Source organism: Lingula anatina, chromosome 1 (assembly GCF_051362555.1).
Source record: "Lingula anatina isolate TDL-2025a chromosome 1, LinAna3.0, whole genome shotgun sequence".
Lineage (NCBI taxonomy): Eukaryota > Metazoa > Brachiopoda > Lingulata > Lingulida > Lingulidae > Lingula > Lingula anatina.
The window spans coordinates 11,603,471-11,624,919 of NC_141767.1; the positions used below are offsets into that span (position 1 = coordinate 11,603,471).

The following is a 21,449-nucleotide window of genomic DNA, read 5'->3' on the forward strand; positions in this document are numbered from 1 at the left end:
TCTATTTTGGCATAGAATGGCTGGCACACTGATGAAAATTTGCTTACTGGCCAGACACCACATGGGACACATCAAGGTATAAACACATGTAGTTTATAAAATACAACCCCTAAACCACCAAGAAGAAAAGGAAGAGCATCCCAAAGTATGGCAACATATGCCTGAAGATATTGCAATGTGAAGAAACCTTGTATATTGTATGGTAATATTGATGTCAATCACCACACAGGAAACACAAGCATCATAATATGATGGGTATTGGGTAAAGAATTGGGTAAATAAATGGAAGCCTTGGTGAAGGGGTTCTTGCAAATGTAGACAACAAAATTTTCCTAAAATTAAACAAAATTCATAAAATTTCTCATTAATATCAGTCATACCTGACATGAATTCACTGAGAAATATAGACTGAATGATAGTTTTTTTTTTTTTTTTTAGATCAATTCCTGATTTGACAGATTTCCTCTACAAGTTCAACAGTAACTATAGGTGAATCCCTTCTTGATGTGGAAATTTAAGGGCTCAAAATTTGGAAAAGTGTTGACACTTGGCCAGTGAATCTTGAACCCTGAGCTAACAAAGAGAGCAGACAGATTAGATGCAAAAATGCAATTGTACTTTTTGAAGAAACACAAATAACTAGAGGATCAGAGAGGCGATACCGCCTCCGAATATTGTACCACCAGCTGGAGTAAGCGCATTCGTATAGACCCCCCACATACACAAAATAAGGGACACAGCCACCAGTCTTGTGCTTGACAAGCTGTAAAAATGCAATCAACAAGAATTTTCAAAATATGCAAAAAATATATATAACTAAAAATGGTACAATCAAAGTTTAGTTCATCGTAAGGTAGGTCAAAGGTCAATTTCAAGGTCACAGTAAATTGCCAGTATATGACTTCCTATCAAACTTCAATATAACTATGGACCTATGTCTGCCACGTTTGGAGTTAAAAGAGAACCAAAATTTGCAAAGTTCAACTCATGGTGAAAAGTAGGTCAAAGGTCAATTTCAAGGTCACATTTACATTGCCAGGATATGACTTCCCATTGGAGTTCAATAGTAACTATGGAACTATCTCTACCAGTTTTGGAGATAAAAGGGAACCAAAATTTGTAAAGTTCAGTTCATGATAATAAGTAGGTCAAAGGTCAATTTCAAGGTTACATTTAGATTGCCAGTATATGACTTCCCATTCAAGTTCAATAGTAACTATGGACCTATCTCTGCCAGTTTTGGAGATAAAAGGGAAACAAAATTTGCAACGTTCAATTCATGATAAAAAGTAGGTCAAAGGTCAATTGCAAGGTCACATTTAGATTGCCAGTATATGACTTCCCATTCAAGTTCAATAGTAACTATGGACCTATCTCTGCCAGTTTTGGAGATAAAAGGGAAGCAAAATTTGCAAAGTTCAATTCATGGTAAAAAGTAGGTCAAAGGTCAATTTCAAGGTCACATTTAGATTGCCAGTATATGACTTCCCATTCAAGTTCAATAGTAACTATGGACCTATCTCTGCCAGTTTTGGAGATAAAAGGGAAGCAGAATTTGCGAAGTTAAGTTCATGGTGAAAAGTAGGTCGAAGGTCAATTTCAAGGTCACATTTAGATTGCCAGTATATGACTTCCCATTCAAGTTCAATAGTAACTACGGACCTATCTCTGCCAGTTTTGGAGATAAAAGGGAACCAAAATTTGCAAAGTTCAATTCATGATGAAAGTAGGTCAAATGTCAATTTCAAGGTCACAGTAAGATTGCCAGGATATGACTTCCCATTCGAGTTCAATAGTAACTATGGACCTATCTCTACCAGTTTTGGAGATAAAAGGGAACCAAAATTTGTAAAGTTCAACTCATGGTGAAAAGTAGGTCAAAGGTCAATTTCAAAGTCATAGTAAGATTGCCAGTATATGACTTCCTATTCAACTTTAATAGTAACTATGGACCTATCTCTGCCAGTTTTGGAGATCTAAGGGACTAAATGTTATAATTTTGGAGTTACCATAATGTGCCATAAATATCCTACAGAAAAAATTAATTAAAATTAAGAAAAGGTCATTTTGGTCAAAATTCTTGAAATGGGAGGTGCTCTGAAGTTCCAGAAGTTCAAATTTGATGAAATAATGTCATTTTTGACCACAAGTTGTCTGCTTTGCCAAGCCTTATGTTTTATTTTTCCAGAGTTCAAAATTTATTATCCATTACCGTACTGTACATTTTGCTTTCACCACCAATATGTACTTTTTGATACAGCGTAACTCGAAAACCGTATGGAATACAAAAAAACGGAGACCACCTCCAGTGTTGGGCTTTACATGCTCTACAAAATGCAAAAAAGAATGGGTCTCTAGCATTAACGGTTCCCGAATTAGAGACAGTTTTCAGTTTCGGTATCTTATGGCCGCTACTCCCGTGAAAATGCACTGATTCACCCCAAATTCACGGAGATGAAAGATGACCTGAAGGGTAACACTTTCCAATAATATTATTGGTTAAATCTGTGTGGTGTCTGAATAACAGGGCAAAAAAAATTTTTTTTCGGAAAAATATTCATTTTTTTGAAAATTTTGGCCTATTTGACCTTGAAAAAAAGGTCAAAGGTCAAATCCAAGGGCATATTTGAAATCTACACATATGACTTTTGGAAAGCAGTCTGTAGAAATTTTTCCCATAATTCCTTCCGTAGGGTAGATAATTAGCATTTAATTTTGCCATTTTTAGACAAGGGTGCATTGCAATGAGTGCCACACCTAGACCCCAATACCGACAAAGCCCAAATTTTACGTGGAACGAGTTGAGATTATAGGTGACCTAAATCCAAGAGATGGGTACGGGGCCCTTACTGTCTAGGAGGAGAAGCGGTAACGGTAGCCATCCGGCAGAGCCGGCGGAGCCGCAGGAGCCGGCGGAACGATCCGGACGGGACTAAAACCATGTGTACCGCCAGCGCCTACGCTGGTGGTACAATAAACAGTACAGAAATTACAATGATAATTTGTAGTACGTTGTTTTCAGTCATTCTCTGCACATTCAGGCCTACCCATCTACCAGGCGCGGCACCAAAGGATCCAAAATTCACCAGTAGATCGGATCCACTACCGTTTTTCAAGGTGTATATCAGTACGCGCTTCAAAGTATCAGACACGGCACCCTCTTGCCTGGTAAGCAATGTGATACTGATGATTCTGAGCGGGGTTGCAAAGTAGTGCATCTTATCTCAAGAGTCATGCGCTACTGTTATTTTCCCCGTTTTATGTAATAAATCGAACAATATCGTGATTTTTACACATTAAGTTCAGGTTTGAACATAGCCAACGATCTTCAGTAAATAAGTAGATGCAATCTTTTCATATTAATTACAGGTGTAAGTATCACACATCTAATTCTGTCAGTAGAAGCACATTCTGCTAGGGGTTAAATAAAGTTTTCATGGCTACTGGGATGGAGGCATATAATTATTCGCTTTACTGTTAACAAAAAAATAAATCAAACATTACTTACTGAAACTAGAGGATCAGAGAGGCCATATCACCTCTGGATATTGTACCACAAGCTAGAGTAAGCACATTCGCATGGGGAAAAAAAAGGGACACCACCTCCAGTGTTGTGCTTGACAAGCTCTACAAAATGCAGTAAACAAGAGTTCTCAACATTTTTGTTGAAAATTACCATTTAAAACGAAAATCATAGGGAAAAGGGTTTAAATCCAAATTTGTGAAGTGCGGTTAATGGTGAAAAGTTGGTCCAAGGTCAATTCCAGTTAGATTGCCAGTATGTGATTTCTGATTCAAGTTCAATAGTAACTATGGGCATATCTCTGCCAGTTTTAAGCACCCCGCTGCGCCAGATGACCACGTTAATCAATCAGACTAACTATAACTGTGTACATTTTTGTTGACTTCGCTGGGGGCTGCCATTTTTGTTTGTTTCTGGCTACTGGCACATGCGCATTGTTGGCATGACATGAGCAATCGGCGCTTGCACCCTGCACACGCTGAGCTATTTGTCTCAAGAGGCCAAAAATATCAAACACGTGAGATATTTTGCTCAGCTACGCGAGAGCTAAGCAAAAATCTCACCAAAATTCCCCCGCAAACGGTCAGCAAATGGCGCAGCGCAAATGGTGCGCACAAATTGCTCACCGTGTGCGGGGTGCTTTAGAGATATAAGGGATAGAAAAGTTGCAAAGTTCAGTTCATAGTGAAAAGTAGGTCAAAGGTAAATTTCAAGGTCAAACTTAGATTGCCAGTGTATATCTTCCTATTCAAGTTCAACGGTAATTATGGGGTATCTCTGCCAGTAGTTAAGTTCATGATGAAAAGTAGGTCAAAGGTCAATTTCAAGGTCACAAATTGCCAGTATTTGACTTCCTATTCAAGTACAAGAATAACTATGGGCCTATCTCTGCCAGTTAAGAAGATATAAGGAAGGGGCAACAATGTTGCAAAGTTCAGTTCATAATGAAAAGTAGGTCAAAAGTCAATTACAGGTCACAGTTAGATTGCCAGTATATGACTTCCTATTAAAGTTCAACAGTAACTATGGTTCTATCTCTGCCAGTTTTGGAGATATAAGGGGCTTCAATGTTGCAAAGTTCAGTTCACAGTGAAAAGCAGGTCAAAAGTCAATTTCAAGGCCACAGTTAGATTGCCAGTATATGACTTCCTATTCAAGTTCAATAGTAACTATGCCTACGCTGGTGGTACAATAATCCAGTCAGTCCAGCAGAGAAGAACCTTGATTTACGTAAAAATGAGTGATCAATCTTCATGAAAAATTTAAACCTCCAAGCTGAATAGTTGTCTTTTATCTATGCCTTTGCATTATATAAAATGTGATGAATTTTTGATTGAACCGTTGAAATATGATAGGAATATAAACACTTCCTTTTGGAACGACTTCACAAAGGTAAAACTGAAAAGCTTGCAATAGTTTGCATAATCAACTTATTCAATCGGTTTATTTATACTGTAACCTGTGTAAATTCAGAGGCAAGAGAAAACAAGCAGGTGACTGACAAAGAACCCTTACTTTTTGTCAAGATTTAATTCTCAAATGAATTCCAACAATATCTGCTTCACTGATGTTTTTTACCAACAACATACAGTTACTCTAATTCAATATGCAAATATACAATTTCCCTAATTCATGTTCTGCCTCACATATATCAGTTAACACAAACTCTGCTACAAGTGGTTGCCAAATTCTGTCCCAACTTCTGTTACTTAAGACATGCGCACATCCAAACATAAAATAATATACTCCCTTGCTATGCACACAAAACTGCATTGTCTCCCAGGTACAGAAACACAGTTATTGTTAACAAATTTTGACTGCAAAAGAAAGGTGTGTCAATTTTTTTTTTTACTTACCAGTGTCACCACTGCAGTGCTGTGGTTTCTTCTGGTGCTTTTTGTCACACAAAAAGCCATGCGTGCCCGATTTCACCTTTGTGGGTTGCTGTTTATTTCTAGTGTCATCAAGGTCTTCGCCCATATCAATATTATTGCCAGTTGTATCACACTGCTCTGTTTGGTTACATAACTCTTTGTTCCTATCATGAGGAGTGGCACCTAGCAACAATGCACTAGAAGAATTGGTACAAAATTGGTCTATATCACTGACTTTTTTCTGCTTGTAAAAACCATGAGGTTTTTCAAACAGTATCTGTATAGGCATCAAACCTAGGTACCTGAAGAATTCACATGCTGAATGCCAGGATGGTGTTGAAAATGACAAGTTATCAATAACAACACCATCTGGCCCATAGCTCTTTCTATCTGTCTGCTCAAGCATGGCTCTTGCTTTAAGTTTTTCCTCGTTGACTTTTTTGGTATTGAAAGAGCATATTCATGTGACCCCTGTAACCTGAAAATAGAAAAAAAATAATAATTTAGTCACAAAAAAGCAAAACAAAGCAGCACAGCTGTCAAATGCACAGACATATAAATGATGAAAATGATAAAAGTGATAAAACATTTATGTTATAATGGTCTACAAATGAACAAACAAAAATATTTTATTGAGAAAGTGCATGAAATAGGTTTTCTATCAAGCTGCAATATTATATTGTCAATAAAATACTTTTGTTACTGTGGGCAAATGCATCCGGAAAATGCAACTAATAATAATAATAATAATATTTATTTGCAGCTAAAATAGTTGGATAGTACATAATTTACTTGCTTACTTGCTTTCTAACAATTCTTAAAAGCATTAAAATTAAGTGACAATTAATTAATAAAAGTGTATAAATGAATTAAAATGATATTTTTTTACATTAAAAATATTCAAAAGGTGAGCCCCATTGCTTTTTAAAAACATATAGCTTTAGACTTATGGAAATTCAAAGTCATGCTTTTGAAGAATAAAAAATTAACAATAAGGTATTTGAACTGGAGTTGTAAATTAGTCCTTTGAATCATTAATGTTTGAGAATAATAAATAATTTTCAAATAAAATTACTGTGTCTACTAGCTAGCAAAAAATATTGGGAAATTGTACCGCAACCCCAACAGCAATGACAGACACAGATGATGGCTACATGTCTAGACGTTTTGTGTAATAAGAATAAAAGTAGGACCATGCAGGGAATCACTATACGTGTAGTCATAAATCCAAAAGGCATGTTATCATCTTTTGGAATAGTGAAACTCTGCCCCAAAACTGCTCTTTTACAGGAAGGAAAGAATATATCATACACAATAATTATCACAAAGAGAAAAAAAAAAAGAGAAAAGATAAAGCTAACTTTTGAAACCAATACCAGCATCAAGACTGAGCATACATATTTAATTTATTTCAGTCTAAACACATCCTTCAATTTTAATGAACTTTGAAAAACTTCTTATATGAGAAATTCTGCCAATTTTTTTTTTTTTTTTTTTTTTTGAGCTGTCTAAACTCTTTTTCGTATCCTTTGAAACTAGAGAATCAGCTGAGAGGGCTGGGAGGTTTTTGAAGTGCATTATATGTGGAAAAGTAGGGCAAAGGTCAGAAAGCTATGTAAAGTTTCTCATATATGACTGTTAGTCAAGTTTAATAGTACCTATGGGTGTATCTCTGCTAGTTTTGGAGACACAAGAGCTAAAAAATGTGCAAAATGTATTTCATGGTATAAAATAGGTCAATGACCAAGCTCAAGGTCATATCAAGATTATTAATATATGAATTCCTATTCAAGTTAAATCTCAAATATGGGTGTATCTCTAATAGTTTTGGAGAAATAAGGGCTAGAAAATTTCCAAAGTTCACTTCATGGCGAAAAGAAGTCAATGGTCAAATTCAAGGTCACATTAAGATTCCCAATATTCAAAGTTCAATTGTAACTATGAGTATATCTCACAAGTTTTGAAGTATTTTACATTTTATTTTGAAAAATGTTCATCACTCATCACCACAGCAATGTGGAGTTGTAGTTCATATTTTTTTAAATAGCGCAACTCATAAACCGTATGGAAAACAAAAAAATTGGAGACAACCCTCAGTAACAAGCAACAAAAACAAGGTGTCTAGCTTTAACAATATCAGAATCAGATATAGTTCTCAGTTCCAGCATTTAGTGGCTGCTTTTCCCCTAAAAATGTACCAATTGACCCAAAATATGTGATGATGAAAGAAGACCCTGACCATAATATTAAATCATAGGTCTATGCAGTTTTGAAAATAGACACAAATATTTTTTCAGAGAAAACTAAGATTTTTACAAAATTTTGGTCAATTTGACCTTGAAATATAGATGAAAGGTCAAATCCAAGGTCATTTTTGAAATCCCCACAAGACTTTTGGTCAGGCTTCTATTATAATAGTAACTTTTCCCATATTTCCTACTGTTTAGGAGATATTTTCAAAAAAGTTTACAAGGGTGCACTGAAATGAACATCACATCTTTGAAAATGCATTGACAGAGCCCAAAATCTTGGGGGTTCAAATTGAGATTATATGTTATCTAATCTCAAGAGATGAGGATACAGGTCCTTGTAGTCTATGAAGAGAAGCAGTAATGGTGACTTGGATTGGCTGACATGACAGGGGGCTAGACAATACCAAGGCTTCGTTCACATGAAAAATCTATTTTCTATTTGCGGTATCTTGTGATCACTGAATACCCCGCGGCGTAATTACTGGCAGCGTGAGCCAGTTACTTCCAAAGCTGTAATTAATTCTCGACTGCGCTCAGAGTGATCACAAGATACCGCGAATAGAAAATAGATTTTTAGAAAATAGACTTTTCATGTGAACGGAGTCTAAGACTGGTCAGGACTAAAACCATGAATACTGCTAGCACTCAAACTTGTGGTACTTATAAAGAGATCCTATGTGTTATATTTATCATAGATGTAAATTGGATTTTTAAAAATAAATAAAACATTTTAAAGCTCATTATTTGAAAACAACAGTCCACATCATCTCATATCCCCCCCCCTGCACATATACACACGTCATCACCAAATTAGCCAGTAATATCAGTCATCATAATGCGTGTACATAGTTTAAATAAGAATCACATTTAGATTCAATGATTCTGTAAGCATTTCCCAAAAACTCTGGATTTACTGCCTTATGTGCATTCTTTTGGACAACATAAATCTTCAGTGTTCAGTGATTTAATCAATTAACCTTTATACACGTCAACCTACAGGTGACATCATAATTGTGATTTTGGGGTAGTTGGTTTCTCACATTTATCCTTTACCTGGGCACCTTTGAACACCGTTTTAATGCCAATTTAATGCCACCATTTAGAACTCCAAAACCCTGCAAGTGATTTTTCTTTAAAGCCCTATTTCAGATTTTATCATTGATAAAGCAAAATAATGCCTTTGTTTCATAAAACCTGTAATTAGGGGCTCATAACTCCATAACAAAAGCACTTAAACCAAAATGACCGTATGGAATTGAAGCCCATGCACTTGTGGTCAACTTTGCCAATTTTGGTGATAAAAACTTGTTCAGGGATAATGTTACGCCCCGTACCAATTGCTATCTCACCTTCAATAGAAAGTTGTTAAATTGACAATAACAGTTTTGAGCTGCCCATATTTATACATAACAATGAAAAATTTAACATCGTACTTTATATTTTCAAAGGGATTTTGATTGTTTTAAATCTTCACAAAGATAGACTCATTATTAAAAAATCAGATGAAAGAAAAACCTAAGTTTTGGTATCTGGACGGTAATAAACCCTTACGGTACCCTTAAACAGCTAACGTAGCATGTGCTAGCTAGTTGCTACATTTTTTTAATTTCATAGATTTAACATAGTTTTAAAAGTTTTGTTGATAAATTTTATATATTGATAATACCATGTTATGTTTTGATTGTGTCAATAACTTAGCACATGTTCTCTCTTCTTCCATACTGCTCACAGCATAGGCCATGACCATTTTTTTCACAGATGATAACTTCAAAATGATTTCATGCTGGACATAAACACCTACTTATGACTCCAGATTAGTCACTATTAACTCTAGGAAAAGTAATTACTTTTGTATACATGTGAACTAGGCCCTTTTCTTTATTTCAAATCTTTGGTGTAAAGAATTTTTATATATCCAAATTGAATCAATGTTTAGGCCTAATACAATCTCCACAAATTATAAAAAAAAAGTACCAAAGATGTACAGTAACTCCGACTGCAAGGTACCAAAACTGCTTGCCCATCTCCAATCTGATTCATTCTCAATGAAAATTGCATCATCTATCTTATTTTTCAACATGATAATTATTTTATTAAAAAATTATGCTGCTTTCAACACATATGTGTTTTGCACAAATGTACCCTAATGTACTTGGGAGAATAAATCCATGCATCATTTTATATTACAATTTCAATTATAAACATAACTAAGAAAAGTATATGAAGCAGAAGAAATTATTGAACGGCAGCATGAGTTATGTATGCCGAAATTTATGTTAAATTTAATTGAAACCCAGTCAAACTGTATACATCGAATTGATAGTGATATGACCCTACCTAACCACTGTTGTTCTAAATACATCTTTTAATCCTTTACATATGATAAAAAATCACTGAAAGACAAACTTCTCTCTTCTGTCCTTCTGAAATAGTCACTGGCTTACCTTATCAGTGGCCTTTTTGTCATGACATATCCTGCAACAATCAATACATGACAAACCAATTTTGATCATGTAATCTGAAACTAAATTTGTTCATGAAAGAACATCAGCAGTGATAAAAACATGACTTTTAAGAACCTGGTTGAACCGGTTTCATGTGAAAGGGCATCCAATTTTCCTTTAAAAAAATCAGGTAGAACAGATATGGTATTTTCTATGACACTTAACAATCACAATTATAATAATTGGCTAGAAAACAAGCTTGTTTGCTACATGACCCTAGAAACTAGACAAGTTGAAGTATTAATAGCCAGTGAAAATGCTTGCAGGTCTACGCTAAATAAAACTATTGTTTTACTAGATAACAGATGAAAAGGTGGCATGACAGGAGCATTTTATGTATACACTGTGCACATTACTATGCAAGATTGTATATAACAATAATATGTACAAAAAGAAAGAATGCAAGAAAACAAAAAACATACTGTTGAAAATAATCACCACAGGTTGGGATAAATTCCTGGCTGTAGGTGAAATGAATAGATATTTATATTTAGAAAAACAATGTCACAGATATTTCAAAAAGACAAGGAAACTTCAACCAGACATATAAATAAAACATTCCTATTATGTAACCTGTGTTATTTGTTTATATATATAATTTTCAAATAAGCACCTCCTGAAGGTATGCCCGTGAAACTCGGAGTTGGGGTTGATACATGTCTCTTGTTTTTTTTAATTTTATTTATTTATTAATTTTAATTGTGTGTGTGTGTGTGTGTGTGTGTGTGTGTGTGTGTGTGTATATAAACAGTCTAATCTATTGTCTGTTCCTTAAAATTCAGTATTCAAAGTCAGGACATAACAAATGTGAAATATTTCAAATATTCACACAATCTATTTTGAGAGCTGTACATGTAAAACATATACATAAAGGATTTTCCTGAGAAGGAATCATGTCTTTGTGTTGTTTGCTTCTTTCATTAATAAGATAAGACGATTCCTGAAAGGACATATTGTATTGATCTCTTGAAGTCTGTACTATCATCGAATTACAGAAGAACATGAAATAAACTGACTATCTTATTTCAAATGATTACCAAAGACAAACAGGCTGACTTTAGTACTACAGAATGATCACGTATAATTTAACCTTAAATAACCATCTACATGTGTATTATCAATGCACATGTCTTACAATAATTGCTCATGACATTAAAATCCATTTAAAACTGACAAAGAGATGGCTTTTTTACACCTGTCAACAATAAGAAAATCCCAATAGGTATCCACATGTAGTCTGCCAACATGTTGAAAGGAAATCATTCAACCTGGCCTTATGTCTTGGGTGTAAAATCATGTGAGATCTCCACAGGAGGAGAGTGGGGTCAGAAACAATGGCAGACTGGTGAGTGTAGTGTGACAATGAATAAAAGCTGACGGAATTTATCTACGGATATTTTTCTCTATCAAATCACAGTTGAGTAAGAATTCACCATGTTTTGCATGTCATTTTGTATTGCTTTCTTTGACCACATTCAAGGAATACAAGGCTTCACTCTTACTGCTGAAAAGGTAACCCCACTTCATGCAGATTCTCACACAATTCTTGTCTAATTTGATACTAAGCAGTGTTAAAAGTCTTGTTTAATGCCATTTCAGTTGATTTCCATTGCCAAGCTCAACTACTTCCACCCCTTAGCATTCTTTTCTCTTTTTTGACCACTTTCTAAATTAGGAAGGGACCAGAACTGGTCTCGAGCAGAACTTTCCCTCCATTTTAGGAGGTTGATTTCTAAAATTTTTTTTTCTTTATCCTGGATCAATAAGATTTTGCAGAAATAAACATAGTCATGATATGAGATAATGTTTTCACATCAAAAATATACATCAGGTTGAATATTGCTATTACTCAAGATGAAGACATAATGACAGCATTTTTTTGGGGAGTGACAATTATGCCTTTTCAGGCCAACCCAACTACCAGACTGCACGGAATGATCCTGAATTCACCAGTAGATCGGACCATGCTACCTGTTTTCAAAGTGTGTGCCAGTACGCGCTTTGAAGTATCAGATGGACACCGCTCTTGCCTAGTAATATACGATGAGACAGCGATGATCTGAGCAGAGTTGGAAAGTATTGCATCTCATCTCAAAATTTGTTCTGGGGTATGATACTGTGAAATGCGTACTGACGCACACCTTGAAAACAGGTAGTGTGGTCCAATCTACCGGTGAATTTGAGATCATTCGGTGTCGAGTCTGGTAGTATACATGGGTAGGCCTGCTTTTTATTAGTAGGGCTCATATCTCCTGAACAAAAATACTTAAAACCAAATGATGACACTGAATATAGTACCCCAGCAGTTTGCACCCAAGGCATTATATAATATGCCAATTTTCTTGTTAATATCTTACTTTGTTTCAGAATTATGATGGTAATCGATCAGTGTCTCACATCAATTTACCTCTAAGAAGGAGAAACTGATGATAAAAGCTTGTCTGCCCTGGGTGGGATAGTGAATAAAACAACAAAAAAAGCAGTTTTTTACTCTAGAAGTGTTCATCTCTGTTGAACTAATATAAAGGCATGTGTCTAATGTAAAAGAAACAAAGAAAAAAGTTTTCTTTTGCCAAATGCAGTCACGTATATCATATCAAACCCTATTACATGAAATGATAAAATTTTTATTCGTTGCAACTGTGGAGAAACATGAAAATATGACATGTATCTTGATAAGATCTATAGTTATGACCCCAAAAAGGCAGAAAAAATTGAAAGGTTACTCTTTTTTGCTGAATAATAATCCAGTAGGCATCCTTAACTAATATTTTGAATAACATTTTGTATTCCTTTCCCCTAGCTACACAAAGCCTCAAAACTGTAAGGGTAATAATATGCTGCCCTTATGCCTAAAAAACTTAAAACCATTATTTATATACCAGGTGGTGACAGTTTTTTTTTGTGTAATAATGTACTAACAGATACCCCTAAAGGCAGACCAACATACACCAGGTATGACTTGATTGCATCACCTATGCACTGGACTAAGATTACATACTCGGGACTTCTATGCTGGTGCCTTTTTTTACTCTTATTTACCCTACTTTAAATAATTGCTAACCTCACTCAAGTATCTCAGTATTTTCTCAAATTATCGCACCGCTCTATCGTCAAGGTGTTTCTGCTGGAACAACTCAGGGTGACTCCTGTTCTCACCACCAACACCAACCAGTTATTGAATAATTTTTCCATTCCTTCCATGTTAGCAACTATAACAAATTTTACTCAAACAACAGGAACCCTGGAATCATCTTTATCTAACTTATGTTTGCTGAAAGCATACAGCATTCAAAGAAAGTTCCAAAAGCTCTCATGGCAGTTAAGTACCAATCTAACTGATCTGAGCTACCTGCCTATGCTTGTGATCAGCTTGTTATATCCCATGGCATCGATACCCTGTCAACAGGTGGACTATTACAAAACAGTTGACTGACAAGAAAATCGTGCAACATACCCTGGGTGAAGAGCTTTAAATCAGTAATGCAAAATAGTGATATCTACATAACCGAGAAGAAAAATGATGAATTATTTTGCAAACTTACGACTCATCTTCACAGCTTACTCAAAGCTGGGGTTGTCTTGAAAGTTGGGTTTTAGAAAGTGTCAATAATATGAATGATGGTTACACCATGCCCTCTACCGGGGCCACAGATTGATTCTTCACTAGACATTCACAGATATGTCTTTGGATAATTCATGGCACATTTGTGAACTGTGATCCTGAATGGAATCTCAAGGATATGGTAATTACTCAATCTTTTCAATGGGCAAAAATTATCGAACGTTCAGATAGATTTTTTTGTAATGACAATATTATATTTCTATATAGTATATTTGGTGCTTTTACAGCATAGAAAAGAACAAGAGTTGCCTGCTTTTTAATTATGTAGCTTCCACTTAGAAGAATTAAAAGAAATTATGAAAATAAAGTATCGGTAAAATTCACAATTTTTCCCGAATGTAAAGGTTGAGTAATTATAGGCACTGTCACTAGAAAATTCCCTGCCAATTCCCCCTGACAGCAATCAAGACAGTTAATTCCTCTGACTTGAATCACTTGCCTTTCCGAGACAAAATAATTGGATAGGTTGTATTAATTGTATTGACGGAGGAGGAAGTTATTGGTGCGCTCAGCTCTCGGAAGCTCTTTCACCTTAGGTGTGTCAGACAATGAAGCTGGTTACACTGAATGCACTTTAACAAGAATCTCCCGCGGAGTTGGATTGATCCAGCTAGTATGATGGGTTTATCTGAACGTGGTCTATGGCCCCATTCAGAAGAGGGGACTAACTAGTCCAAGGGTCAAATATGGTGACCCACTACAAAGCTTGCCATCTAATCTGCTAGTAGACACTGAATAGATATCCCGTGGGGAAGTATTCAAATAGGTCAGTCATATTTGACCCTCGGACTAGTTGAGCCCAGAGTCGCCTATTCTGAATGGAGCCTATGTCACCGCAACTTACATTGTGGAATATTTCAATTTTCTAAGGGGCAATCTCCATTTTGCATTGTGGGATATTTCAATCCTGCAAGGGTTGATCTCCAACAGTTACTAGTACTCCTGACTTTTGTTAAAATATCATTTTAAAGTTGGTGAAAATTTCTTGTGTTTTTAAGGTCATAATACATGGCTTAAAATGTATCATTATTTGACAGAATTTGAGTTCTCATTTTTTTCATTTTCTGATGCACGTTTAAATTTATCATATCTTGCATCTTAAGGGACTATGCTGATCAAATTATCAATAACAGGTAATTATAATGTTATCATTATGAGAGGGTGCCATTTTTACCTGTTGAAGTACCTACAAGCATTTTTCAATCAAATCTAAGTAATCCTAACTGGGGGTAGATAGCAATCAGGTTGGTGGGTTACTCCAGATAAAACAGCCAAAATTGGTGTATTTATTGACAAAAGTGTAAAAAAAAAAAAAAAAAAAAAAAAAAAAAAATCTGATGCTACAGATTTTGATAACACTGTTGTAGCATAAAATGTCTGTTAATTCTCCTTATTGAACCACACTATGTTTGATAGTCAGAAAGGCCTCCCGTCTGGACATAAGCCTTTCTTAATTTCTCCAGTTAGATGGGCTAATCCTTGCCTTTTCCTAAACCAGGTTCTGGTCTTTTCAGGGCCAAAGTACACTTCCTTCTTTACCAGATTTTGACCTTTTCAGGCCCTCACGCCCATTGGTCTCTTAACTAGATCCTGACCTTTTCAGGGCTAAGGAACACCTTATTCTTAACCAGTTTCTGACCCTTCAGGGCTAAGGTACATTCCTTTTTAATCTGATTCTGGCCTTTTCAAGGCCTCCTGCACATTTGTTTCTTAACCATATTCTGTCCTTTTCAGGGCCAAGTTACACCTTCCTTTACCAGTTTCTGGCCTTTTCAGGGCATCGTGCACATTTGTTTCTTAACCACATTCTATCCTTTTCAGGGCCAAGACACACCTTCCTTTACCAGTTTCTGGCCTTTTCAGGGCCACATGCACATCTGTAACTTAACCAGATTAAGACCCTTTCAGTGCCCCTTGTACATCTCACTTCACAATTTGTCTTGGTATTAGACCTCTCCTATTTAATACCGCACTGATGTCATTTCATCTTATTGATATTTCCTCTCCGTTTGTCAGGTTTTAGTGGCATCCTTCTACAATATAGTTTATTTATATTTTCCTCCCCACTACATTGGGTCAGGTGGCATGCTTTTATGACATATTTGTTAATTTATAATTTCCTCCCTGCTACGTCAGGTTCAGTGGCATGCTTTTATGATACATTTGTTTATCAATTTATATTGTCCACCTTGCTATGTCAGGTTGAATGGCATGCTTTTCACAATATATTTGTTTATTTATTTATATTTTCTTCCCTGCTATGTTTGGTTGAGTGGCATGCTTTTTACAATATATTTGTTTATTTATTTATATTTTCTTCCCAGCTACGTTTGATTGATTGGCATGCTTTTATGACAGGTTCAATTATTTTATTTTTATTTATATTCACATCCATGCATTGTTAGGTTGAGGGGCATGCTTACGGTAAAGTCTTGAAAATTTCGTCGCTTAAAAATTAATTAATATTTTTAATTGTGTAAATCCGACTAATTTTTCAAAATTACCTCTCCCCGACTCCTGGGTATGACGAAATTTTCAAAAATCCGGCCTTTGGGCTTTTATCCTTAGCGACTGTTATCTTTGACCCTCCTATATTGTGGGATATTTAAAACTACTTCCTAAGTCGTTTTCTGGTGGTAAATAATAATATTTTTATTACTGCATCTCGATTAAGTTAAATTTAACTTACTGTACCCGAAAATGTGTTGAGAATTATCTTCTCGGTAAGAAACATACCTCCTGATAGAGGAGAAGGATCAAGATAAGCTTAATTGCCTCCTTGCATTATAACCTGGCCGCGACATATTTAAAAAAAATTATGCACTTGGCAACGTTTGTTGCATGCAGGGCTTTTCCCAGGATTGAATGCCAGGCCTTCTAAAAGTACCATCTGTAACTTCCTAAAAATTTACAGGGAGTTAAAATAATTGCTCCCGCAGACGATCTTCCGCAATTTAAGTTTCTTGAACTTATATGAAAACTGAACGATCTCCCGATGATGATATGAAAATTGCCTTTTCGTCTCGCTCGGATCGCGAACGATCTCCCTCTGACGATCTTACGCGAACAAAGCCCTGGCGATATATTACGCAAACGATTCTTCGCCGAAGATACATGTATGCCGTGATCGGGGAAGGGGGGGGGGTTAAAGATGAAATTAAAAATATATATTTTTTATAATATTCAAAGGGGAGGGGGGGTTAAAATAATGATCTCCCGCTGACGATCGTTTGCAAACTTAGTTCCTTGAACTAATATGAAAACTGCATTTTATTATTGCTTACATCGCGAACAATCTCCCGACGATGATATGAAAATTGCCTTTACGTCAAGCTCGGATCGCGAACGATCTCCCTCTGATGTGATCTTACGCGAACAAAGTCCTGAGGATATTACGCGAACGATTCTCCGCCGAATATGTACCGTGAGCGGGGGAGGGGGGGCTGTTTAAAGAAAAAATGAAAAATATATTTTTTAAATCCAAAGTGTGTGTGTCTGGGGTCTGGGGGGGGGGGGGGAGAGTGAAATAATGATCTCTCGCTGACGATCTTCCGTTAACGAAGTTCCCTAAATCCCTTGAACTAATATAAAAATTGCATTTCATTCTTGCTTACATCGCAAACGATCCCGCGATGATTATCTTACGCGAACGATTCTCCGCCGAAGATATGCCATGAGCGGGGTAGGGGGGGGGGGGGGGGAATAAGATGAAATGAAAATATATATATTATTTATTAAATTCAAAGGGGGGGGGGGGGGTTAGAATAGTGATCTCCCGCTGACGATCTTTTGCAAACTAAGTTCCTTGCACTAATTTGAAAATTGCATTTCATTCTTGCTTACATCGCGAACGATCTCCCGATGATGACATGAAAATTGCCTTTTCGTCTCGCTCGGATCGCAAACGATCTCCCGCTGATGATCTTACGCGAACGGAGTCTGCTATAAATATGAAAATTTTCTTCTTGTCTCGTTTGGATCGCGAACGATCTGTTGACAATATTACGCGAAAGATTCTCTGCTGAAGCTATGAAAATTGCCATCTCGTCCCATTCGCATTGCGAACGATCTCCATGGATGAGCCAGGTAATTGTTAAATGGTCCTAAATTGAACATGGACATGAATAGAAGTGACAGGTACATTTCCCTTCGAGATAATATCTTGATTTTTCATGGTGTCTTCCTCATTTAGGACAGCCGCCGATAACAATAACGGCGTTACAAATGACAAAGCCGCGGCCTGTGACTTTTATTTGCCGGCTTGATAACGCACCTTGAGCCAGGTAATAGTAATGAAACTATTTAGACAAAAGGCCGATGTTCCCGCAATTAAGAACGGGGATTCACATCTTAACCACTTATATTGTGAGTAACCGCTCGCAGGGGCGCACTATTGTTCCTATCTCCCATTTAAAGTGTTATCGGCAATGATATCCTGATCGTATCATTGTCTTGAATCAACTGACGCATTACCTTCATGTTTGAGCTGGACAACGCGGCCATATTTGGTGACGAACTTTTCAAAAATTATTGAGTACCTCATTTTCAAGGTCGACGAAGTTTTCAAGGGGAAAAAAATTACCTCGGCGGAAAATCGTCTGCCGACGAAATTTTCAAGAACGACGAAATTTTCAAGACTTTACCGTACCTCACATACTTACCTATCTACAGAAATCTATATCTTTTGTGGGGTTTTCCTTGGCCTTAGTGAGCCCAAGGTTATGACCTCTTTGCAACCCCACAAATTGAAATGTATGCACTATTTGTTTGGAAATTATATTTTAAATGTAGATATTATAGGCATACACATTATGTTAACATCATTAATCAACACTATTCAATGTTTATCACTAATCCGCTTCATTTCTTTTTGTTAATGAGACCTTCATTGAATGTGGCCATCCTCTGCCAAATTTCGAATATCATGCTAGAGTTTTTCTATTCTTTCAACTGGCATGTCTTATTACTTAAATTGGCTTAGATCAAGGAGACATAAATAATGTTATCTTCTACACAAGGTGATCACTTGTACCAGTAAATGCATACTCCTATGCTGCTCATCAAAAGCTGTTGTGTGTGTGTGTGTGTGTGTGTGTGTGTGTATATATATATATATATATATATATATACACACACACATACACACACACTATCCTGTCTGGTAGTTTGGAAATTCAATTTATCCAATATCAATTTACTACTAAGTCTGCTTTATGCATACTCAAGAAAAAAAATCATATTTGTCATAATTTAAATATCTTATGTAACAAGAGATATTAAGAGATTATTTTCCAAATAGAAAATAGGCAAGTCATATATTCACACAACCGTTGCCAGTATCATTATATGGTATATATACAAATTCTCAACAAAGATCATCCTTGTATTTAGGTCAAAGGTATGCAGTCGGCATGCAAATTCTTTGGGAAAGTATCCCCATAATATACCAAAAAAAATCCATAAATGTTTCAACTACAAATCAATTGCCTACCTTTAACACATATGCATGATACAAGTATTCAAGGATAAGAACACAATGTTCCAGTTTACATTGAGAAGAACATGACTGTCAGTACAATACATAGGTAAATGTGTCCACATTCAATTTACATACATTTAAACCAAGTCTTGTATTTTACCCATCACTTGTCTCCTAGTACTTCTATGGCAATTTGTTACACTTGGCTAAGTAACCTATGGAAGTTGACCTTTCTGAACTTGCATATCTACTGGTATGATGGACAGGGAAAAAAACAAGTGTGTAAAGAGATAAAAAAACTTAAAATTTTCTATAGAAAAAATTACTTACATTGTCATGTAAATTGTTGCTTATTCTACATTTTTAAGAACGAAAAATGGCTTCTCACAAATATAGATGCTTAATAGTTGAACAGCAGAAGAGGATCTAGCTGAGGATCAGAGAGGCCTAATTGCCTCCTGAGTATGTACCACTCTTTGGATTAATGTTATAATTGGTTACCACAGTATTTTTTTCAACAGCATTTTTTAAATTTGTCCTCATCAGTCATCTTAGATGAAAAATAATGTATATGTGGACTGTCTATGAGAGTGCTATGATGAACCAGTTACATGCAGACACCCTCATGTACAGTGCAAACCGCTTAGAGCATATTAAAATACACTATGATCTAAAATGCTTGTCACTGCTATAAGCAAAATGAAACTAGAGGATCAGAGAGGCGATACCGCCTCCTGGTATTGTACCACCAGCTGGAATAAGCGCATTCGTATGGGAAAGAAAAAGAATGGGGGACACCACCTGTTGTAAAAAATTCTCATTTTTGGAAATTTTGGCCCATTTGTCCTTGAAATAAAGGTCAAAGGTCAATTCCAAGGGCACATTTGAAATCTCCACATATGACTTTCGGTCAGCTGTCTGTAGTTATATTTCCCATAATTCCTTTGGTTTGGGAGATATTTAGCATTGAATTTTCAAAAATTTTGACAAGGGTGCATTTCAAAGAGCGTCATGCCCAGATGAATGCACCCACTGAGATAAAAAAAACAGGGGGTTCAAGTTGAGATTATATGTGACCTAAATCCAAGAGATGGGGACACGCTGGTGGTACTAATAAAATGAAAAGCCATTACTGAATAATTATTCACAAAACAATGAAATGAACATCATGCAAACAAATCAGTAAAACAAAATAAAAGTATTTATTTTAAAGGATTTCAGACAGACTTTCAGAGTGGCTTGAATGGAGCACATCCTTCAGAAAACAAGCCCAAATTATTCCTTATTTATCAAAATACACAAATTGGAAATTGATTTGTAAATATTGAGCTTCAAAAAATAGCCCTTTCGCTAGGTGTAAGAGTTTATGAGCTACGTGGTCACACGTGGTCTGGTGTTGACTTACAAGCCACAGGAGGAGAGGGCCAGCATTTAATTATGACTATATATAATAGTATTTATAGTATAAACAGATATTCTCAATATATATACATCCAGTGAAGTAAAAAAAAAAAAAAAGAAAAAAATTAAGTGAAAAATGCATTCACGAATTTTACTTTTTTCTAAAACTCTGGTGAAAGAAATTAATAAATCTTTTTTTTTTTTTTTTTTTTTTGTGTGTGTAATCATGCAAACATTTTTTTCGATACATGCCTTGGTAGTACTATATGCACAGTTTTCATATTCAGTAACGAAGGTTAGAGGAAAGAAATATATTCCAAATGCGTAAATAACAAGTTTAATTGTTAACAAGCTCTTGGTCAACTATCAGGCATTTAAATTGCGTCAGCAATGAGTAAGTGTATTTATAAGCTTGTCAACTGCTGATAGTTAATTTGGAAGACTGTCAGCTTTTAATATGATCTAAACCACTCGAGACGACCATACTAATAGTCTCATCACATCTATTGTCACCGAAGTTAGTAAGAAAGTCACTGAAGACCGTCACAGACAAGGTAAAAAAAGCATCAACGAATGCCAGATCCTTTGCTGCTTTTCTTAGTGCAGCCCATGACAACACACTGAGGCAAAACAAAAATTGCTGAACTCCATTTAACATAGCCTTCCCTAACTTCACTGTATTCAATATTTAGCTCAGTTGACTTTCTTAAAGACCCTTAGCTTGTATGGCGTAATAGGCTCATGTGACCCAGACCTGTGCTTCATTTTTGGATATTCAGGTAGGGTTTTCA

At 35.8% G+C, this 21,449-nt stretch overlaps 1 protein-coding gene across 8 annotated transcripts in view; it reads right to left on the reverse strand.

Moving 5' to 3' along the window:
- Positions 1-21,449, reverse strand: part of LOC106175178 (uncharacterized) — a 58,483-nt gene that overhangs the window by 25,219 nt on the left and 11,815 nt on the right. For 6 of the 8 annotated variants that reach the window (XM_086999588.1, XM_086999590.1, XM_086999593.1 and 3 more), the window contains one exon: positions 5,380-5,875. In XM_086999588.1, coding sequence (XP_086855714.1) covers positions 5,380-5,803 — 424 coding nt within the window. In that variant the 5' untranslated portion in view covers positions 5,804-5,875. Of the gene's footprint in view, positions 1-3,508; positions 3,628-5,379; positions 5,876-19,392; positions 19,508-21,449 lie in introns of those variants that run through there. The other 2 variants (XM_086999589.1, XM_086999592.1) reach the window with 2 other exon arrangements.